This window comes from Nyctereutes procyonoides, unplaced genomic scaffold (genome assembly GCF_905146905.1).
Source record: "Nyctereutes procyonoides isolate TBG_1078 unplaced genomic scaffold, NYPRO_anot_genome, whole genome shotgun sequence".
NCBI classification, from domain to species: Eukaryota; Metazoa; Chordata; class Mammalia; order Carnivora; family Canidae; genus Nyctereutes; species Nyctereutes procyonoides.
In genome coordinates, this window is record NW_026575120.1 from 19,215,136 (window position 1) to 19,231,820 (window position 16,685).

Consider the following 16,685-nt stretch of genomic DNA (forward strand, 5'->3'; position numbering starts at 1 on the left):
GCCAACATACAGAATAACACCCAGTGCTCATCCCGTCAAGTGCCCCCCTTAGTGCCCACCAACCAGTCACTCCCACCCCCAGCCCTCCTCCCCTTCCACCACCCCTAGTTCATTTCCCAGAGTTAGGGGTCTTCCATGTTCTGTCTCCCTTTCTGATATTTCCTACCCATTTCTTCTCCTTTCCCCTCTATTCCCTTTCACTATTATTTATATTCCCCAAATGAATGAGAAATTTTTTTCAAGAAGGGTCGTGAGTGCTTGAGAGTGGAGCGTCTACTCACAGTCATTTTGATTTAAGGATAACTTGGTGGGCTTACCATTCTTGGGCACACTTTCTTTCCTGGGAGTTTGGAGACATTCTTCTGGCATCTGATGATGCCATAGAGAAATGTGAGGACAAGTTTACTTGGTCTCTCTCGAGAATGACTGGCTTTTGCCTGAGTGCCTGAAGAATTCCTCCGAGTGTTGAATCATAGTAGCTTCATCAGGATATGTCTCATCACCGTTTCTGTTGTTCTCGCTCATATTTTTCCTATACTTAATTGAGTTTTCTATTTTGCTTTGTGGATTCTTTCATGTCAGGAAAATTTTTTGGTGTTTTAATTATGCATTAGCTTCTATTTCTTAATGCCTACTCTTTTAGCTGCTCTCACATAAGGCTTTCCTTGAGATGAGCAATTTGATTTTCAGATGCATCTATTCTGTCCCATGGCTGTGTTTAGTTTAGTACTTCTGTGTGTGTTTGGGCTGCCACCTTATTTTCTCAGCACAGAGTGTGCCTTTTAATCTTTTTTTTTTTTTGTCATTTCTTCTTGGATTTTTTTTTATTGAATTCACATTTTTATTAAGGAAGTATAAAATGTATAAGATATTTTCTTCCGTTTGAATTGTATTTTCTTTCAGACTGGGTTTTTCATTAACTGTTGAATGCTATTGCTTTCTTACTTCTTTCTTCCTTTAGTTTTGATACTGTTCTTGAGACATGGTTGCTGTGAGGTAGCTCTGTATCTTCCTTCTGCCTGGCACACAGAGGGCTACTCAGACTGTTCCCTCTGACCTTGTAGGGGATGGATTCTCCCTGGCTGCCTTCCTGTCTTGATGGAGAACTGTCTGTGTCCCACTCCTGGCTGTATTCTGAGGGCAAGGGATTTATTGTTCTATTCACTTTATTTATAGTCTCCAGGAACAGAGGGAGGAGAGCAGGAACTCAGTGGAGGCTTTGTGTGACCTTCATTGGAGGTTCCTAATTCCCGTGGCTTCTCTGCACCCTGGCATGGATGTGCGCTGTGCTAGGCTCGCTCTGTCTAGTGGTGGATGAGTCTTTGTCCTGAGGAGAGGATGATTTGGCTTTCACAACTGGCCCTCAGTGAAGGACTGAGGCCTGAAACATCAATCAGCCTCGTGAATTTACTTCTCTTACCTGTACCTGTTGTCTTCAGCAGCTCATTCCACCCCCACAAATCAAAAAGAGGAAAGAAGATAAGGTTTTGGCCTTCTGTTTAATGATTGGCTCTGTGTGTGTGTGTGTGTGTGTGTGTGTGTGTGTGTTGCAAAGGGTACATAGAAGATGCTTCAACTGATTGTCAGCATCGCCCATCCCTTCTCCTCTTTCTGATCTTAAGAAGGATCTTGATAAAAAATAAAATAAAAATAAAAAAAGAAGGATCTTGATTATGATCATCTTTTTCCTTTGCTTCTGCCCACCCCCTATTATTTGCAGGGGTTCGTTCATAAACTATAATGAGGATAGTCCTACTGTCCCTCTCTACTTCCCACATAAGGTGAAGAGACCACATGCTCCACTGTGGTTCTTCCTTCACCAGGATCCTGAATTGGGATTTGGGCCCTGTCTCCCCCAGATCAGCCGTTCCCCTGGGCCACGTTCTCTCTGCCTAGGTGGCTTCTCCCAGTCTCCTCGAGGGAGTGACTGGAGGTGGGAGCCACATGAGGCAAAAATACAATCTTCTGTGTCTTCCACTGTCTTCTTGTCTTCCATGTGAAGATTTTATGTGCTCTTTGTTGGTCATTTATTAGTAGCAAGATTTGCCATTTGCCACTATTTTTGGTACAGGGTTTGAATGATCAGTTTGAGATTAATGTATTTAAAACATTATCCTTCCAGTGCATGTCCTTTAAAATGTAGACACTCTTTGTCCTGATGGCATTTGAATGAGGGATTTTTTACAAGTTGCTTTATATAGCTGGCTTTAGTATTTCCTGTAAATTCAAAGTACCTTCCAGATGGGTCCTCTTGCAGCTCTGACACTGGTTATTACAGATAGATTTAGGGTTTTGTTTTATTTTTCACTTCAGCATCAGTTTGCTAACTATTCACCTACACAGAAGCCAAATGGCTAGGAATTATAACAAATATGCCTTCTTAGACAATAGAAATAGATGTAGAACCTGGAATTCCCCAGAGAGAATGGCCCCCGAGGGAAGACTAGGTCAGAGAAATCAGCTTACTTAGGTGATGGCCAGGCATGGGTACAATCTGCAGAGAACCAAAGACCAAATTTTTATATTCCAGAACTCTGTCAGGGCCAGGCCCTGGGGACGGAATTGATTCCTGGGTACATGGAGTATATGGACTAAGATATTTATTCTCATTATTATTTGAGTCATCTTAACTAATCCTAAAAATTATTTGTGTCAGGACGCCTGGGTGGCTTAGTGGTTGAGCGTCTGCCTTTGGCTCAGGGCGTGATCCCGGGGTCCTGGGATCAAGTCCCACATCGGGCTCCCTGCATGGAGCCTGCTTCTCCCTCTGCCTGTGTCTCTGCCTCTCTCTCTATCTCTCTGTCTCTCATGAATAAATAAATAAACTCTTTAAAAAAATTATTTGTGTCTATAGAAAAATACCAATTTAACAAAACCATTTTTATAAAGGTCACTAACAAAGACACTTACCAACAATGCAGAATGGAGGACAGGTAAACCTGGAAGCCAGGACTAAGGGGTAACCATTGCAGATTGTCAAAAATGCCAGCTCTGAACTTTCTGGCAGACAAAGGGACAAGGGGAAGACTCCGGCTGGTTTATTTCAGCCTTCAGTAAGGAAAAGAAGGCGAAAAGCTTTCTCCCAGCACTAGACCTGAAAGACCTTTATTGGAGAGGTAGAGGGCATTAAATAAGATGTAATCCTAAGATTTACAGGAAATAACAAAGCTAAAGCTTCCATATTGCCCTCTCCAGGAGCAGGAAGGCAGCTGGCAGGAGCAGCCTGGAGCTCTGGTCTGACTACTGTGGGGGGTACTTTGTGGTGCCGTCGTTGTTTATGGACAAGATATGGCTTTTTCAAAACTCTGGCAGGCCAGATCTCTGTGCTGTGTGTGGTCCTGGCCCGTGGGGCACCCTCAGTCCCCAGGAGCTGTGTCATCTCCCGTGAATGCCCCATGGACCTCTGGTGGGTCTGGAGGACCATCATTCAGACCCCTTTACCTGTGGCCAGAAATAGGAGTGCATCCGGGTGAGCTTGCTTAAAATCGAGCCTTGTTTTGATGCTCCCCCTTTGCCCAACAGCATATTAACTTAAATCTACCCCCTCCTCTCCTGCTCTACTTCTTCTTCTTCTTCTTCTTTTTTTTTTTTTTAATCACCTAATTTGCCTTTGAAACTATTCTCACGTTTGCTTTTCTGGCTGTCTGGTTTCCCTTGGTTTCGGTGTTGTAGGTCTCAAGCTAGTCATTTGTTTCCTGGTGTAGTTTGTGATAGCAGGAAGAAACCCGTAATAACAAAACTATAGATTGCCTCTGTGTCCTTATCTCTGAGCCTCTCTCAGAAAAAAAAAAAAAAAGATTTTTATGCAAATGATGTTTTTATGATTTCTAGAGTCTTTCCCAGTTCAAGTTTGCTTGATTTTTATTTTGACTACTTCCAGCTGGTCTGTGAACCCTTTCTCATGTTGCTAGGATTCTCCTCAGACTTTGGTAGTTAATTTTGTTTTAATGTTCTTTCTTTCCTTCTTCTGACTTTTCTCTCATCCCTCCCAACGCATTTATATTTTCAGACAGGATCAGGGACATCTTTTACTTAAAGTTTCTTTAGTGATATTTTAATCCCTTTTCTGCCTAGAACTGTTGAGATGTTTCTGAAGATTTCTGAATTTTTTTAAAAACAATGACTATGGATTGCAGAGACTGAATTGAGCCCTAAGGATAGGGCTAAACTGGCATAACAGGAAGGCCTCAGGTCATCATCACATAGAGCATTGTGGTTGAGATAGGGCCCTGGTTGTCAGTTTTTCAAAAGGAAAACTAATGTAGTTTCCACAGTATCTTTCTCCCTCCCACTCAGGCCCCTCTCCCTCTCCCGCGGGCCCTTTCTCTATACCCATGTGGCACCCAGGAAAGTTTTATGATTCATATATCTAAGAAACACTAATTTCCATCATTCACCTTATTCAGAGAAAAGTTTCTATTTGGGGACCTTGTAGAAGGTGTTTCTTCTTTTGTTTGAGCCACAGATTATGTGAAAACATATACCCAAGAGTAGGAAATGGTGAATTGGAAATGAATCCGTTTGCTCTTCTGAAACGGGCAACCAGGAAAGTGAGTCCTGATTGCTTGGTTGAGAGTCAAAAATCAGTCTCATTGCTTAACACCGATTGGGCTAGTCAAGCAATGGAGTCCAGGAATTCTGCTTGGGGCTAGGGGAGGGGGAAAGGAACCACCAAACCAAAAAAAGAATATTATTTTTTAAAACCAAATGACAGGAGGCCCCAGTCGCTCTCCCTTCCCTCTTCAGTTGGTACCTGTTCCTCCTGTCTAGTGCCTTTTGGCTATAAGCAGTTTCCTTCTGTTGTCATTGTAAACTGTAGGTAACATTTGGAAGCTGATGGGTCATTCTGTATATATTATCTCGTTTGCACAGGACATAATTAAAAGTAAATAATAGATCTTCTCATCCCTGATATATTTGAGTAGAAAGTTGACTTGGGAAAGAATGGTGATATAATTTCCTGGCATCTGTGCTTCTTTAGCCAAGAAAACCCTTTCTCTGCTTCTCTCACCTGCGTGGAGCCTACTCACCTGTTAGGGCTCAGCTTGGATACTCCCTCTTTGTTGAGACCCCTCTCCCTCCTCTCAAATCTTCCCAGTCTCTGGGCTTGATACACCTCTGGATCTTTGCTGCAGATAATCTATCTGTCCTTACTTTCTTTAGCTGTCCATTCCTTCCAGTACACTGGTCCCTGAGGCAGGTAGGGTGACCAGTTGTACCAGTTTGCTTGGGACTGAAAAGTTTCCTGGGATACCAGTGCTAAAACTTGGAGAATCCCAGGCCGACCTAGGTGGTTGGTCCCCCTCACAGGGACCATAAATAATTATATTTTAAAGTCTTTTTTTTAAGATTTTATTTATTTATTCATGAAAGACATACAGAGAGAGAGAGGAGAGAGAGAGGCAGAGACACAGGCAGAGGGAGAAGTAGGCTCCATGCTGGGAGCCTGATGTGGGACTTGATCCTGGGTCTCCAGGATCACACCCTGGGCCAAAGGCAGATGCCAAACCGCTGAGCCACCCAGGGATCCCCAAAATCTTATTCCAATAAGAGTACTGCATTGTACCACAAAGTTGCTCAGTAAATATATTTGAATCTGTGTTTCCATAGGCCACTTAGCCCGAGGTATAAAAACAGCTACTGCTAATTATATAAAAATACAATTTTCCAGGGCACCTGGGTGGCTCAGTGGTTGAGTGTCTGCCTTCCGTTCAGGTCATGGTCCCAGGGTCCTGGGATCAAGTCCTGCATCGGGCTCCCTGCACGGAGCCTGCTTCTCCCTCTGCCTGTCTCTGCCTCTCTCTGTGTCTCTCATGAACAAATAAATAAAATCTTAAAACACAATTTTCTTTCTCTGTCACCTTCTGTGGCAAGACGTCCAGCCTTTTGTGCCCTCCTGGTCTTTCTAGGAATCCTCAAGGATGTTTCACATATGCTCAAATACAAGTTCAGCTTCCACTGACTAGCCCAGGCATCAGCTGCCTGATGCCCACACACTGCTTCTGACAACAGCCAAAGTCACTGGCACTTGCTAATGCCACAGAGGCTGCCAGTGCCGCCTGCACGGTGCCAACACCACCACATTAACTCCCCAGAGGTCCTGGCTGGAGCTCCTAATACCCCCTTATAATCATGTTTTCTGTAAAGAGAGCCTTTCTGTGTTTTCTGCAGCCCCATTTCTCTCTAGAACTTCCCCGTGAGTCCATAGGAGCCAACTATAGAGCAGGACAAATCCTGGGGATGTGTGTTTTCAGAGTCTAGCTCCCCTCTGACAACTCTGGTGTTTTACTGAACCTGATTCTTCGTAAGATAGTAGTTCTGGCCAGGGTGGGTATTTTGTACCCTCTGCCCTGGCACATTTGGTAAGGTCTGGAGACCTTTTTGCTTGTCACAACTGAGTGGGGCCTTGGGAGTGTTACTGACATCCAGCAGGTAGAGGCCAGAGATACTGCAAGACATCCTGCAATGCGCAGGACAGCTCCTCCCACAGTAGGGAATTCTCTGGTCCAAAATGTCAGTGGTATGAGGTTGAGAAACCCTACTTTAGGATGTGTTTTCTCCCTGGGAATCCAGCGCTTCCTCCAAATAGGCCTTGGGTTCCCCCAGCCCCAAGTCCACCAGATGGCTCAGTCTCATCTGACTGGTCCCATCAAGAATGCAAGTTAAGCAGTCCTTCCTCATGGCCCGTTTACATTTGGAGTGTTGTTGAGGTTTCTTCCATCCTCCTCCAGGTCACACAAACCCATCCAGCTCTAGAGTCCTAGACAGGCAAGACCCAAAGCTGTGAGATTTCATAAGTACGTCCTTCACCCTGCTAAGGTAACCTGAGGTATACAAGTACTAGGCTGGTCCTTTGGAAGCCTGGATCACGTGCCTGGCTGCCTCCACAGCTCGGGCAGATCACGGGAGCTTCTTTCTGTATCTCTGGACGGAGTGTGTGAACAATGGTCAAGTAGCTCTTTCCACAGTGCATTTGTCCGGCCTAGCAACAGAACTCAAAGACCATGATATGCTTTCTGTCTCTTGAGAAATAAAAATACAACTGTAAAAGTGACTGCTATACATGTTTTCTGACTGGAAATATATCTTAATTAGTCCCTGTATTCTGTGGCACAGTATCCTCAGGGGGAAGGAACTGTTTGTTTTCCCAGAAAAAAAAAAAAATCTTAAAAAGACAAAGTCCTTGTGGGTTGCCATTTTGTTTTGTTGATGGTTCCTTTTGCTGTGCAAAAGCTTTTTATTTTGTTGAAGTCCCAATGGTTTAATTTTGCTTTTGTTTCTGTGGTCTCAGGAGACATATCTAGAAAAATGTTTCTATGGGCAGTACCAAAGAAATTGCCACCTGTGTTTTCTTCTAGGAATTTTATGGTTTCAGATGTCACGTTTAGGTCTTTCATCCATTTTGAGTGTACTTTTGTGTGTGGTGTAAAAAAGTGGTCCAGTTTAATTCTTCTGCATGTGGCTGGTCCAGTTTTCTCAATACCATTTGTTGAAAAGACTGTCTTTTTTCCATTAGATATTCTTTCTTGCTTTGTCAAAGATGAATTGACCATATAATCATGGGTTTATTTCTGGCCTCTATTCTGTTTCATTGATCTATGGGTTTGCTTTTGTGCCAGGACCATACTGCTTTGATGATCACAGCTTTGTAGTACAGCTTGAAGTCTGGAATTGTACCTCCAGCTTTGTTGTTCTTTCTCAAGATTACTTTGGCTATTTGTGGTTCCACACATATTTTAATATTATCTGTTCTAGTTTTATGAAAAATGCTCTTGGTATTTTGATAGGGATTGCATTAAATATATAGATTGCTTTGGGTAGTATGGACATTTTAAGAATACTAGTTTTCTTCCTATCTGTGAGCATAGACTATCTTTCCATTTGTTTGTGTCATCTTTGATTTCTTTCTTTAATGTTTTATAGTTTTGGAAGTATAGTTTTTTCACCATCTTGGTTAAGTTTATTCCTAGATATGTATTTTTGGCACAATTGTGAATGGGTTTGTTAATTTCTCTTTCTGCTACTTCATTATAGTGTATAGAAACATGACAGATTGCTTTATATTAGCTTTATATCCTGTGATTTTACTGAATTCATTTATTAGAAGATATTTGCCAGGGATCCCTGGGTGGCGCAGCAGTTTAGCGCCTGCCTTTGGCCCAGGGCGCGATCCCGGAGACCCGGGATCGAGTCCCACGTCGGGCTCCCGGTGCATGGAGCCTGCTTCTCCCTCTGCCTGTGTTTCTGCCTCTCTCTCTCACTGTGTACCAATCATAAATAAATAAAAATTAAAAAAAAGATATTTGCCAAAGACATATTTCATAAGGGGTTAATACCCAAAAGACATATGGAAATTATACAACTCAACTCCAGAAAAACAAATAATTTGACCCAAAAATGGGCAGAGGACCTGCATAGACATTTTTCTAAAGAAAACATACAGATGGCCAATAGACACATGAAAAGATGCTCAGCATCGCTAATCATCAAGGAAATGGAAATCAGCACAATGAGATATCACCTTACACCTTTAGAATGGCTAAAATAAAATACATAAGAAACAACAAGTATTGGTAAGGGTGTGGAGAAAAAGGAACCCTCGTGCACTGTTGGTGGGAATGCAAATTGGTGCAGCCACTTTGGAAAACAATATGGAGGTTCCTCCAAAACTTAAAAATAGAATTACCATATGGCACAGTAATTCTACTTCTGGATATTTACCCAAAGGAAACAAAGATAGTAATTCAAAAAGATATGTGCACCCGTATGGTTATTGCAGCATTATTTATAGCCAAATTATGGAAACGACCAAATGTCCATCCATAGATGAGTGGATAAAGATGTGATATATATCTGTATATATGTGTGTGTGTGTGTGTGTGTGTGTATATGGACTATCACTCAGCCATTAAAAAAGAATGAGATCTTGCCATTTGGAGCAACATGGATGGACCTAGAGAATGGTATGCTGAGTGAAATAAGTCAGAGAAAAATAAATACCACATGGCTTCACTCGTATGTGGAAGTAACAAAACAAATGAACAAAGAAAATCGAGACAAGCAAAAAAGCCCCAGCAGACTCTTAAATATAGAAAACAAACTGGTGGTTGCCAGAGGGGAGGTCGAGGAAGAGGATGAAGTAGGTGAAGGAGATTAGGAAAACACTCATCATGATGGGTACTGAATAATGTACAGAATTGCTGGATCATTTGAAACTATATAACTATGTTAATTAACTTCAATTGAAAAAGAAGAAGAAGAAAAAAGAAGGTCTTTGTGAAGAAGAAACAGAATTTTTAGGCTTCTAGATTGAGATGGTAGAATGACCACGAAGGATTGTGGAGCTAATACAAAGCATCCATGTGAAATGAAGAGCTTTCCTGAAGAGTTCTTAGGAAGTTGGGTTTCCCTGAGATTCACTCCATACTCTTTGTTACAGCCCTACCATGGTTGTTACAGAGACATGCTACCAAGGGCACCTAAGTTGGCTCGAAGGAACCAGGCACAAATAATCACACCAAAACACACACATCTTCATGTGCATAGTCACCCACATACACACTCTTTCCTCGCACACTTCATTCCAGGGAATGGGTTCTAGTAAAGCTTCTTTGAAAAATATAAATATGACAATATCATTCAGACAGGTTGGTGATGGTGTTTCCATAATACTTGTGCTTGTTCTCTAGTAGAGCATTTTTTTTGTTGTTGTTGTATTATAGGTAGTTTTAACTGTGTATGGTGGATAGAGAACTTACCAAGGGCAGAAATGTCTTATCCATTGTTTAAGACCCCTGGTAGACCATCTGGCACACAGTGTGTTGCTTGCTTGGTTATTGTCCGTTGAAGGAAGGAAGGAAGAAATGAGTACAAGAAATGGAACTGTGGAGGAGCACCCCAGAACCAAGTCTGCTTTGCCTTTCTGGGAAGCCTCAGCTGAAGAAAGAGCAAAAACAGAAACTGTTTCAAATGATTTTAAAATGCCAGCAAAGATGTTACTAGAAAAACAAGAATGCCTTTTTTTCAGGCTCAGCAGGTAACCCTCTGCTGATTCTGGGATACATTTTTTTTTCCAACTACACATGCCATTTTAAACACTGTTTTGGGGGTGCTTGGTGCTGTGTGTGTGCTTTCATTCTCCCCTGGCAAAAAATTAAAGCATCATCTGGCAGGTTTGCAAAAGAGATCCTTTATGGACAGAAGATTTTGTTGTCAGTAGGTGATGAATCGATCTGCAGGGACAGGGTCCGTGAGGGAGCTCTCAGTTTGAAGCACGCTGTCACACGCTGGGCCTCTGTTCCTGATCCCTTGTCTGTGTCTAAGAGCTTTGCCATCAGGTTTCAGAGGCAGCTGTTACCTTTCTTCCACGGGAAACAAATAGATTCTCAGAACCAAGCTTGTGACGAGGATGAGCCCTGCTAACTCCAGCCTTGGGTCAGTATCATCTTCCCTGAAAGCTCTTCCCTCTGGACTTCTCTTCTTCCTCCTCTCTTCCTCTACCCTATCCATCCTTCAGGCCCTGGCCATTCCAGCTGATAGGATTTACCGTGCTTTCGGAGTTCGTGTATTTGCTAACTGTGCCACAAGGTGTCATTATTTTATTTGAGCTCATTTTATTTCCCAAGTTTTTGGAGCACAGGAACCATATCTCCTACATCTTTGGATTTTCCCCAGCAACCCAGGTAGGCAGTCACTCCTCTCTGATGCTGTTATAAAAAGCACTAAATAAATTGGTCTACAGTGAGAACTCAGGGACTTCTGGAAAGCTGTGATGTGGACTGTGGTTTGGGAGGTTAAGGAAAGTAGTGAATATATAGAGACAAAAGGAATGAAAAAGGAAAAATGTGTAAACTGTCAAAATATCACAAAATATTATTCCACCAGTAGACTCTCTCATTAACTTGCTTTCAGAAAACTCCTGTTTAAACTATGCACACACACATATGTGCACACACATGTTCACATAAACACATGTGTATATTCACATATACATTCATATAGGCATATCTATACATGATTTTTGCACATATTACATATGTCTATGTGGTAAACCCTCAGCAGAGTATTTTACCAGATTAGTGTATGTGTTAACTGTTCAGAGAACAGGACGTGGATACATAAATCAGCTGTGGTGGAGAAAGTAGGTCTGGACCAGTCCAGAGCCAGAGGTCGGACCCCTGAAGGGCCTTCAGGGCCCCACAGCATGAGTGCCAGGCACCTGGATACTGAGTCACAGAGGAGGAATGGGGGGCAGTGAAGGTGATTGTGTCTGCTTGGGAAAGGCGAGCTGCCCTAACCTGGCTCCTGCCTCACCATCCCCTCAGGTGTAAGGAAGGGCTCTTGGAGTCCTACGTGAAACAATGTCTTCTTACCTTTGTTCATTCAGCTTTTAAGACAGTTTATGTTGGGCAGATACAAGAAAGGTCATAGATAGAGATGCTAGCCTCACCCTATCTGGACTTTAGCTTTCTTATCTGGAAAATGGAATTTCTGTCCTAAACAGACTTCTGGCAAAGAAAGGTAAGGACCCAGTGCCCTTTCCATGACACTAGGTGGCCCCATGGGCTAAACCTGTGGCAGATTGGACCCATGTCCTCTTGCACCTGTGTTTTAATGTCCTAGGCTGGCACATTTCCATTTCATTGTCTTCTTGGTAAGACCAATACAAATGCAGGCGGTTGTGATGACCAGCCAGAAGCATCTTGGTGTCCATCTCTGCTTTTCTGGCAGTTCACTCAGTTTGCTTCAAGAACCTTCTGCACTTTACAAAATAGGTATTATTAGACCTTTTATGTTGTTGTGAAAACAGGACCAGACACATGTGTGTTTTGTTTTCTAGGGAGATGTGCATCCAACAGGATGGGAGAATTCATCTCACCGTTGTTTACTTTGGGAAGGAAGAAATGAATGAGGTCAAAGGAATACTTGAAAACACTTCCAAGTAAGTACAATGTGGAGCTATAATGAGGAGTCATAGTAACCGACCTCAGGAGTACATGTCCAAGGCTGACACTTCTGCTTCTGTGGGTCAGATGGGCGGTCAGCTGGTCACTTGCTGTGCTAGGAGGAATTGTGTGTCCCCCATTCCTTGGGGATCACCCACCTGACACTGGTCCTTGCCGTGTTGACTTTGACAGTTGAGATGAACTGCCCTGAGGTGCAAGGGTTGGGGCACAGGCTGCTTTGGGCTTCTGTGTGACTGGGTGTTGTCTCAGTGCTGCTGATCTGGAGACTTTATGTCACAGAATGGGAATTAGGGACAGTGTATCTGTGCAATGAGCTCGGCTGAGTGATATCCATGCTTGGGTTTCCTCCACTTAGCAAATAGTCTCACTCTTTTGACTTGCATTCATGATGCATTTTGAAAGATTAGGGGGAAGCCAGAAGTGATGGCTGGAATGGAATCCTTGATTAAACCTACTCAGTTGAATAGAAATTATTTAACCAAAAACATTAGACTCAGGATTGTATATTTATATGCCATTGATCAGTTGCATGGGGGAGTAAATGAAAGCACAGATGGATTTTCTTCGCTATCCAAATAAATTAAAAAGTATTTATTTGATAAATATCTGTGGCATTTTCTGCTAGTGAGGAAGCCCGAATGGTACCACCACTCTGCAAGGGAGCTTTGCAGGGCTTCACTTGAGCAATTAGGTGGGTAGTTTCTCTGTAAGTGAAACCTGGAGGGGTGTCAGTAGTACTCAGTGGCAGAAAAAGCCTGAAGAGATCCATATGGCCTGAATATAAACAGGGCCTCCTGTTCTGAGTTTCTGATAAATGGAAATAGGATGATAGTCAAAGGTTAAGAATATAAGATTGAGTGCACTTTTGTATTTGTTTTCATACTTTGTTACTAATTTGGTATCTATGGGCACGAGATCAGAATGCTTATTAGAATTACCTAAATGTTCTAAAGCAGTCTGCTGGTCTTATTTCTCTAAAACAAAACAAAACAAAACCCAAAGTTTTTTTGGAGTGTAGGCATGCTCATTTGTTAATATATTATTTATGTCTGCTTTTGTGCTGCAACAGAATTGAGTAGTTGTGACAGAAACTATATGACTTGTAAAGCCTCAACTCTACTGTCCAGTCCTTTGGAAAAGGTTGACCTCTCTGTGCTAAAGCAATATGGAATTCAGAACTTAAAACTAGCAACTGCTTAAAATCTAGACCCCTATCAAAGGGAGATCAAAGAGAATAGAATAATTGAAAATCCTAAATGTAAGTGAAATAGAGACTCTCAAATCCAGCACATTGCAAATATCCTTTTCATCTCTGCTTAGGAATGAGGAATTATTAGAATTCATGTCCTCTGCCCAGTGGATAGGTTCCAGCATCTCTCAAAGTATCCATTCCTGGACATGGATCTTTTTTTTCATAAGTTTCCTAGATGATTCTAACATGCAACCAGGATTAAGAGTCATTGTCTGAGAAAGTAGTGGTCCACCCTGGGGGCTGCCCCATCCCGAGGCAGTTATCCAGGTGATTCTAAACTGCAATCAGAACTGAGAAATTCAGTCCTCCTGAGTCTGAGCACTTTAAAAGATATTTGCTGATATATATAACCAGCTTGACATGAGTCTGAAGGCCAAGTGGAAGGCCAGTTTAGTGTGGTTATGAGAAATATCCTTTTTAGTGACTGGAAGACTTAGGACTCTTATTATTAAGGCATTCTTCTCTGTGTCAATTCTCGATCAGAAGGTTGCTTGCTGAGCAAAGAATGAAGAGAATCTGAACAAAAAAAGTAGAAATCATTTCAGTGGTAGGGATCGTTTACTTAGTTTTGGAAAATTTCCAGAGATTAATCTACCCATAACTGAGAACTTTGTGCTGCGGTGGGCCAGTCAGTGCTTTAACTCTGGCAAAATGAACTGGAACCCCATTCTTCTGTGTCCATGTTCTCATTTGGTAACTGGGGATACGTGCAGGATATCTCTGATGCCTTGGGGGTGTCCTACCCCCTCCATGGTGTTGCTCTGACCAGAGCAGGGATGGCCCACCCTCTGCAGCCAGGCCTGACTTAACCCTGCAGCCCTACCATTCCACCTTCCACATCAGTCTTCCTAATCACTTACTGCCCTCACCTCCTAGCAAGACTTGCTTTAACTTGTAACCTCATCTTTTTTTTTTTTTTTTGTAACCTCATATTGATGGCTTCCAGTTCACAGCCAAACTGGGCCGGGGGGTCGGAGTGTGTGGTATTTGCCCCTTCATCCTCACTCCCATCATGGTCTTCCACTTGGTGTTCTCTCCATCCTCCTTTCTACATACTCAGACCATCACCCTTCCGTGCCCACCCGATTGCCCACTCTGGAGCTCTTCCTAACCTTCAGGCTTCTCTCTGGACTCAGACGGTACTTGCTGTCAGCATCTCTTCTGTTTGTCACTTGGCATATAATTTGTCTATTCCTAACTAGGTTATAAACTGCGTAGTAAGTACTACCAAATTACATGGCTCTTTGTAAATCTAGTTTAGTGCCTTACTCAGAACACATCCAGTGTTTGTTCATCAAGAGAAGGATAGGGGCACCTGGGTGGCAGAGCCAGTTATGCATCTGACTCTTGGTTTCAGCTTAGGTCATGACCTCAGGGTCCCGAGATTAAGCTGCGAATTGGGCTCTGTGCTCAGCGTGGAGTCTGCTTGAGATTCTCTTTCTCCCTCTCCCTCTGCCCCTTCTGCTCTTGCTGTCTCTCTTTCTCCCTAAAATAAATAAAATCTTTAAAAAAAGAGAAAGATAATGCCACATACACAGTATATTTATACTCATAGTAATCTATATGAAAACTTATAAGCCCTATTTAAATGTCATTTTTATCATTCTTTTAGGGTAGCTAAACTTTTGTGCAAATGCATCTTATCTTTGAACAATAATAATAACCATTATTTACATGAATTATCTTGGTTAATACAGCAGCCTCATGAGATAGGTGTTGTTATTAATCCCATTTCATAGACAAAGAAACTGAGGCTGGGGATCCCTGGGTGGTGCAGCGGTTTGGCGCCTGCCTTTGGCCCAGGGCGCAATCTTGGAGACCCAGGATTGAGTCCCACGTCGGGCTCCCGGTGCATGGAGCCTGCTTCTCCCTCTGCCTATGTCTCTGCCTCTCTCTCTCTCTCTCTCTCTCTCTCTCTCTCTCTCTCTCTCTCTCTGTGACTATCATAAATTAAAAAAAAAAAAAAAAAGAAAGAAACTGAGGCTGGAGAAGTGGTTACTCAGGCTGCCATCCCTACCACATCAGAGAGCCAGGATCTGAGCCTCAGCTGTTAACTGCCAATACTCCAGGTCTTAACATGACACCACATTTTCACTCCAGTGTAATCCCTCCTGAAACTCATAATTGTCAGTTGAAAGTCATAAGATTTAAAATCAGCCTCAATGATAATTTATTTCATCAGGATACCAGCATTGTGATTAAACTGTTCTAAATCTAGACAAATGTATATATGTTAAGAATATCTTCTAAAAATCTAGTTTGGCTTATGTGCAATGTTTCATTCTGTCTCTAAATTTATGTTTACTCAGTTGAGCTTTACATTTCAATTGATGGCTGTAGATTAGTGTTTTGGAAACTGCAATTTGTGATTCATTAGGGGGTTGTGTAATAGCTTTAGTGGGTTATGTCCAGTGTTTTCAAAAGATTGAAATAAAATAGGATAGAAGATATCAGGGTGCATGCATCAGAAGTAGTAAGGATTAAATATTGTTTGGTAAGACTTTAGAGAGAGAGAGAGAGAGTGAGTGTGTGTGTGTGTGTGTGTATCTACTGTGTCATGATGTATAATATATTCCTTTGTAAGGGTTGCAGTAAAAATATTTAAAAACCACTGCCATGGATAACAGTACAAATCAGTTTTCAGCATCTGATTCTTATTCCATAAAGTTTTCTGTATTAAGCTGCAGTTAATCTCAGATTAAAGCCTAGCTTAATGATTCTCAAATATAAATGTGCCTTGGAATAGCCAGGGTGCTTTTTAAAATGCAGATTCCTGGGATCCAGCTCCAGAAATTCTGAGTCAGTAGCCCTGAGATGGAGAAGCTTTGTATGAGTTCCCTGAGTGATGCTGTTGGAGATGGCCCATGGCCTACACAGAGAAACACTGGCCTAGGTAGGACATTTGCTTGGAGCTATGTATCAGGAAATTTTAAAAAATTATAACAGGTAGGCAGATCGGCATGAGTTAGCATTTACCACATTGCAACTTCATCTTTGCCGAATCATAAGGACACAGGGCATCTTTCAGAGGTATTATCTCTGAGATCCAGAGATGAGACACTGCCCTGTCTTTGCAAGTATGTGACATAAGAGGGCTTTTTTCTAGATGTATTGTTGGGGACCTGTTTTGCTCTGGTGTGTGTCATCATTTCATTGCCTCTTTGAAAGGATTTGTTTGACATGTACCCTCAGGAAGATTTTATCAGGACCTCCAGAAGAATATTTGGGGGAAAGGTTTTATTCTAGTTTGTTTTCCTTCAATTTGTTTCTTAAACTTGAGCAGTATTCTTGTTTTGTTTTAATTTTTTTCTTACGTAATTTTTAGATACTCTTTCATTCGCTAAAATAAAAAAAGCAGTACAGCAAATCCCTCCCAAGAAGATAAGGAATCTTGGACCCTGGGAGGCATCTTGTGGATTAAGGCAGCATCTCAGGCTTAAGGCCCTGCCACCTGGCATTTGCCAGAG

General features: G+C 42.2%; 1 protein-coding gene across 14 annotated transcripts in view; it reads left to right on the plus strand.

Moving 5' to 3' along the window:
* Positions 1–16,685, plus strand: part of CSGALNACT1 (chondroitin sulfate N-acetylgalactosaminyltransferase 1) — a 328,453-nt gene that overhangs the window by 288,741 nt on the left and 23,027 nt on the right. For all 14 annotated transcript variants that reach the window (XM_055335069.1, XM_055335058.1, XM_055335060.1 and 11 more), the window contains one exon: positions 11,840–11,941. In XM_055335069.1, coding sequence (XP_055191044.1) covers positions 11,840–11,941 — 102 coding nt within the window. The remainder of the gene's footprint in view (positions 1–11,839; positions 11,942–16,685) is intronic.